The 6,386-nt window shown below is 31.8% G+C and overlaps 1 protein-coding gene across 2 annotated transcripts; it reads left to right on the plus strand.

Moving 5' to 3' along the window:
• Positions 1-1,524: 1,524 nt before the first annotated feature.
• Positions 1,525-5,886, plus strand: LOC132757049 (uncharacterized). 2 transcript variants are annotated; one of them, XM_060748228.1, is made up of 3 exons: positions 1,525-1,589; positions 2,516-2,660; positions 4,272-5,886. In XM_060748228.1, the coding sequence occupies exons 2-3, from the start codon at positions 2,544-2,546 to the stop codon at positions 5,280-5,282; spliced, it is 1,128 nt and encodes a 375-aa protein (XP_060604211.1). In that variant the 5' UTR covers positions 1,525-1,589; positions 2,516-2,543; the 3' UTR covers positions 5,283-5,886. The 2 variants fall into 2 exon arrangements, with proteins under 2 accessions (XP_060604211.1, XP_060604212.1); XM_060748229.1 differs by having other exon boundaries at positions 1,557-1,655.
• The last annotated feature ends 500 nt before the right edge of the window (positions 5,887-6,386 follow it).

Genomic DNA, 6,386 nt, shown 5'->3' on the forward strand with positions numbered 1-6,386 from the left:
GGCTGCCGTGACAAGCCTTCGGATAACTGTTCAGCTGAAAATTGACAAAGTCTTGTTAATGCCGCGAACAGTTACCCGATTTTTATAATATAAAATAACATTTAGTGACATCATCACTGAAGCAATGCATAATGTACATGTAAATCTACTGTTGAAAATATTATTATGATTTATATTTACATGGCAATATCGACAAGACAAACAAAAGGGTGATCCGCTATTGAGATATTTTCTGGAATTCATTTATCCTGATTTGAGTAGAAAGGAAAGCTCAACTTGAGTGTTTTCACTGATGATATGTCGTACTATATATCCGAAGAGAAAGACACGTTGCCCTCATATTTGTTAATTTTGTTTTATTTTGTTGATAGGGCGTATGAATACATTGTACGTTATATTAAATGACACGTTTCCTTATCTGCATTGTTATAACAAAATCGGGTATTTTTTATTTCATTAAACATGTAAATTAAACTTCTAATTTTGCATTGTAGTTCATGTGAAAAAGTGTTGATCAAAACATAATTTGCATATTCATTCATAAATATAAAATGGACACAATCTTGAAATTTTGAATGATTCATGTTACAGTCCTTCTGTCCTGTCGTCAGGCAAATCAGAAGAAAAAGCATGTCTATTGCCCATGACTCGACATCACAAATGTAAGGCCTAAAAGAGGGATGAGAAAAAGTATAAATACAAATTTTTTTCCTGGTTTGCTTAAACATCTTAAACCATGAATGTCATAGATTTTTGTACAACGAATTAATAGATGTATACAACAATGAAATCTGCACACATTTTCCCTTAATAATATTTCTGTCCTGTACCATGATGAATCCTGTGGAACTAAAGAACTAAAATAGCAGTCACATGTAATGTCGTCAGTGCCAGTTCAGGTAAATATTAATTTAGTCTTAAATCCTCTGTTTAATTAAATCTGCGAGTGCTTGGTTCTTTTAAATGGCATTCTATTTTACAACTCTTTCTAGAATCGACCATATGATAAAGGAACAAATATAATTTTACTATAAATCTTATAAAAAATTGTTCAAAAAGTATACCTTTACACCATTTAGGTAACAACTCATTACGTTAAATATGTCAAAATGTGAAATTAACAAGAACCCTACTAATTGACAAATAATTAAAATGTCAAAAGTGTATAATTCAGAACATTCTTTGATTATTTGAAGGCCTTGTTCAAGACTTTGAAATGATATACTGTAAAAGACTTTTTACGTCTGTGATTTATAAACATGTTAACAGCGATAACTGGTTCCGTTTAACTCCCGCAAAGGACACGTGATGATCAGAACTAGTTAGTAAAATGAAATAAAAGGTACAAAACAATGTTGTAAGTTTGTCAAGGGCATACATGAAGTTGTAGATTGACATATAAAACGTTGGTAGGAAATTTAAACTCGGAAACATTATATAACATAATATAAAATGTTTTGCCTTTTTTCTCAAGTGGTGCTCTTGACATGAAATTTTGTCGACTTAAACGTCTTTGTATTATTTTCTTATATTTACATCTGTACAAGGCTATGCAATGATAGATTTATACATTGAAGGAATCTTTTAATGTAAGTTATTATGTGAATGTTTGCAGTAAATGGACATTTGGATAGTTATGCTATGTTTAGTTAATTGTAAGTGTTATACTGAACAGTAATATATTTATTTACATATTATACATGTATGTAGTCATCTGACAACAAACATTCCATTATTTGGAATTTGTAATGAAAACAGACAGTAGGATTTTGAAGCACAGCACCAATTAAAACTAAGATGTGTGAATGCTACAGCTGAATACTAGATTGACAGAATAGGACATGTTCTTAGACTATCTCTTAATTTTTGTTTTATAGACCTCTTACGATGACATGTGAAAGATTTCCCAATTATCCCCTCTTAATGTGTTTAATGAATGAAAATGCAGGACAATTAGGGCTAAAATATAAGCATATTAGAAAGATGGAGTAAGGATGTTGACAAAATCTTGGGGAACTCTCAAATTGAGGGATGTTCGAATCTCAAATTACACAAAAAGTGATAACTGACTTAAATGGTATTTAAAAAAAACAATGGAGTTATTTTCATCATCACTCCTGAAGGAAATATATTTTGTCATCGTGAGACCAAAATACAGAACAGTCTTTTGGCGCTTAGTTATTTTATTCATCCCAGAACATAGTTATTTCCTAAATCTTTCCTAAATAAACCATTCGGATTGAATTGTTTTGTAGGGAAACCTGATGATTCATTACATATAGAATTACGGTTTGAATGCAAGTGTTGTATTGCATTGAAAAGTGTACATCCTATATTTAATTATAGTTGAACAACTAAATCCTACTGTCTGTTGATAGCTTTAGTTGCTGTCTCAAGCTATGGTCAATTTTTAGTACCTTGTTTGGCTCAGCATTTATATTTATATTTACATTTATAAACCGAGGAAATATTATTATAAATACTAGCAAATAATGAGTGTACATATTTTTTACAGGTAAAACGATTTAGAAGGTGTTTCAACAATGAAATGTAGACATATAATTATCCTACAATTATGTTTTATTTTTGTACTATGTGCCAAACTGTCTCGTAAGCAGCTAGAACAACGACTACAGGCAATGCAGACACTGATATTTCAGGTAAAAACTTTCCTGCTATAACTTATGAAATAAAATTTCAAACTAATATATTATGTTTAATTACTTTGTCTTATGATGCATACAACTTCACATTTTTAGAAATAAAAGTTGTGGTTTTACCATAACATGTATTTTGCGTTATCTTTAAGATTTTACAAAAACAATAACAAGCTTAATACTTAGTTTAAGCCTCTTTTTCAAATGTTCCGTTTTAATAATTAGCGTCAATTTAGTAGGAAGTTGGTAGCTAGTTGGATATTCGAATAACCAACTACCTACTATCTTGTGGTAGGTTATTCGTTATTCTCAACTATTTTACAGCTGGTAGTAATTATTCAATTCACTATTTCTAGATCTCGATGTTCGGACACATCATAGATTGGAACCTAATTGATTATTCGCGCGAATCCCCAGCTAATTTACCAGCAGGTAGTTCATAATTTAAGCTTAACATGTTTCCCTTCAAAATAAAATGTACTGTTATATGGATATGTACTAAATATGTCATGTATGTCGACCTGGGGACTCAGTTGGTTATTTGCTTGAATACCAACTACCTACTAGAAGACAGTTGGTAATTCGGATATTGCATTATATTCCTCTGAAAACAGAAAGTATTTTTCTGAAACAAATATTACGGTTTTATAACGAGATATGTCTTTTCTATTATATGGTTATACCCCCTTCGCAATAAATCGACTAGGGGACTCAGATGGTTATTCGCAAGAATCCCCAACTGCCAAGCAGAATATTGTAATTCTACAAACGGAAAACATCTTTTAATGATAAACGATTCAGTCATTATTTTATTTATATTGCTCTCAAGAAAACATTACAGTGACAATATGAAAGATAAAGATTGATTTGTGGTGACTATAAACTCTTTATTCATCTTTGAGTTGATATTCTAAATCTATTTTTTAAACAATGAATACTGTTCAGGATAAAGAAGTCGATGTGGACCTCGATATACAGATTGGTTCATCTCTTGCACAAGTTATTTCAAACTAAAACTGAATGTTTTTGCTCATGTTTTTAAATGTCTCCCAAATTCAAAATTGATGCATTTAATTGACGTTTGAAATAAGTGTCTTCTTCAAAAATTGGATCAATGTTTACTTTATGAAAGTAAAATGGATATATATGAATATAGGTTGGTTATGAATGATGAACACTTTTTCATCATTATGATTTTTTACTTTTAAAATAATGAATTAATAGTTGATATTTTCTTGAATTTGAATGTTTTATGCAGTAAAAAGAAGCAGTCAAACGGAATCTGCAATTTTCATTATCTGCGTGTTTTGTATCAAGTGTGTTATCAAGCGAATTAATGTATTACAGAACTAGATATCTTAAGGTATTTTATGGTAAATGGTTTCGTTTTTTATTTAAACGTGTACATATGTGTTTTGATAATTTACTGCATAGTACTGCAACGTGCGTTATTCATGATGCTAAATGTCCCTGTATCGATCAGTTTATTTTATGATTCAGTCATTCTGTTTGTGTTTCATGTTGTATTTGGTAACAACATGTTTTTTTAAAAGTTATTTTTTCAACACATTTTAGCGCTTAGATAAATAAATCTTTCTGCATATGTTTTTTCAGGATGCGCAAATCATGAAAGAAGGGATCCGTAACAATGCTGAAGGTATCAAAACGTTAGCTGATAGCATGAAGAAACATTTTGATTCCCTTCAAGAGACCTTATCAATTCCTAGGAATACTAAGACACCTAATGCGAAACGACCAATCGGAGAATTACAATACGACCCTAAGCCACAAATCAACCAGTCAGATATCAAAAGATTGCAGCAAGCATTTAAAGAACTCAAAATGCATTCATTGGCATTGCAGGTTAACACATTTAATCAGTTGGAAATTGCACTCATTGAAAAACAAGAACTGTTTATGAAAAATATTTCTATATATCTTGCAAATATGGTGTCCAAATCGAACACTGAACTGAGTGAAACTTTGATATCCAATTTACAAAAATTTGCTTCCTGTACCGAAAAAGTTCAAGGAGGTATAACAGAACCACCATTGGCTGCATACAGTCAAATTATAAAGAAGGTTGAATCAGTTTTGGAAGAAGTGATTAAAGGACAATCAATGATATCAGATCGTCTCTCGTCATTGAATACCCATCAAACGAATTCAGAGAACAAGATCGCAGCTAGCTGTTTCAACGTAGTTTATGCACAGAAACCTGATTTTGAAGGTGTACATGACCATAAATGCTATAATATTAGTGCACAGCCAAGGAAGAAAGTGACTTTTCATTGCAACAATAAAAATATTCGACTAGGTGATGCAATAATTACGGACGTTGCCGTTGAGGGACGTATTGAAGTCAGATATAATAATCATTGGGGCACTGTATGTGATGATGGTTTTGATGAGCAAGATGCTATAACCGCATGTAGGTCGGCCGGATTTGCAAGAGGTGTAGTCGAAAATAGAGTCCCTGCAGGGTCTGGACAAATTTGGCTTTCGTATCTTGGTTGCAATGGTGAGGAGTTCGATATATTTGATTGTAGCAGAAACCATGGTATTGGACATCATCAATGTTCTCATTCCGAAGACGCTGGTGTTAGATGTTTTTGGTTGCCTTAAGTGATTTAAGAATGCGGCTGTAACAAACTTGACTATAAATAAGTGACCTTTGTGATAGGATGTTCTTCTGCAATCAAGCGTAGTCGTGTAATCCATTTATGAAACCCTTCAGAAATGTATATATTCTTGTTCAATGTTTGTTACTACAAATCACCATGTACAGACTTAATCAAACTGAGTATGCAATTGTCAAGTAATTGTGTTGTCCTTAATGCTTCCGAGAAACACCATTATCCACATTTTTTACATTTATAGACTACTCAACATTTCTGTGGAGCTCTATGCATTCTTCAATGATTTCGTATGAAGATTTGTTTAATTTGAGTCAAACTAGAATTTGTAATGGAGTATTGCAAGGATCTGTCAAAATGTATTCTCCCAAAAATAATTTTTTTCCGGTTAATTGAAAGTGACTTAAAGGTAATTTATGTGTTATAAAGTGTTTTTAAAAAAGAAATCACATTATTAAAAATAAAGTTTTGTAAATTCATGCTGAGATATCCGTGAAATATTTGTAAAGCAAATACCTACTATTGAATTGTTTAATAACCTATGTGAGCAAATTTATTAATATTTCTTTTTACAATAAAAAACGGTTTACCTATTTGGCAAAATACTGACATTTATTCTTGACAAATAGAAGGTTATTACTCTGTAAATAAAATACAGTGTTAAGTAGTTTAATTTCTAGAGTATTCTCCCTTTTATGAACTGAGAGTGTCGTGCAGGTTTATTATAAATCACCTTTGCAGTGAGTAAATTGAAAGAGTACCTCGTCGATATTTAATGCCAAATCATTTTATCACTTTATTCAAATTCAATAATGACAGCCATAAAGTAACCGGTAGCTGAATGACAGTGCTTTTGGTGCGGTTTTTTTTATTACCAAACACTTTGTCGTGTTATTTGCCATCTGAATATATCTTAGTAGTATACTCTACAATGATATATGAGCCCCGTCACGACAAAACCAACGTAATGCGTTTGCGACAAGGATGGATCCAGACCAGCCTGCGCATCCATGCTGTTCGCTTACAAACCCTAGCTATAACAAGTAGAAAAACTGATAGCGAATCATGCTGGTCGCAAATGCATTATGTTTGT

The sequence above is a fragment of the Ruditapes philippinarum genome, unplaced genomic scaffold, assembly GCF_026571515.1.
Source record: "Ruditapes philippinarum isolate M1 unplaced genomic scaffold, ASM2657151v2 ctg8019_1_1_1_1, whole genome shotgun sequence".
NCBI classification, from domain to species: domain Eukaryota; kingdom Metazoa; phylum Mollusca; class Bivalvia; order Venerida; family Veneridae; genus Ruditapes; species Ruditapes philippinarum.

Coding starts and splice junctions, on each gene's coding strand:
- LOC132757049 (XM_060748228.1), top strand. CDS start 2,544: ATGAAATGTAGACATATAATTATCCTACAATTATGTTTTATTTTTGTA. Junction 2,661..4,271: donor TGCAGACACTGATATTTCAG/GTAAAAACTTTC, acceptor ATGTTTTTTCAG/GATGCGCAAATCATGAAAGA.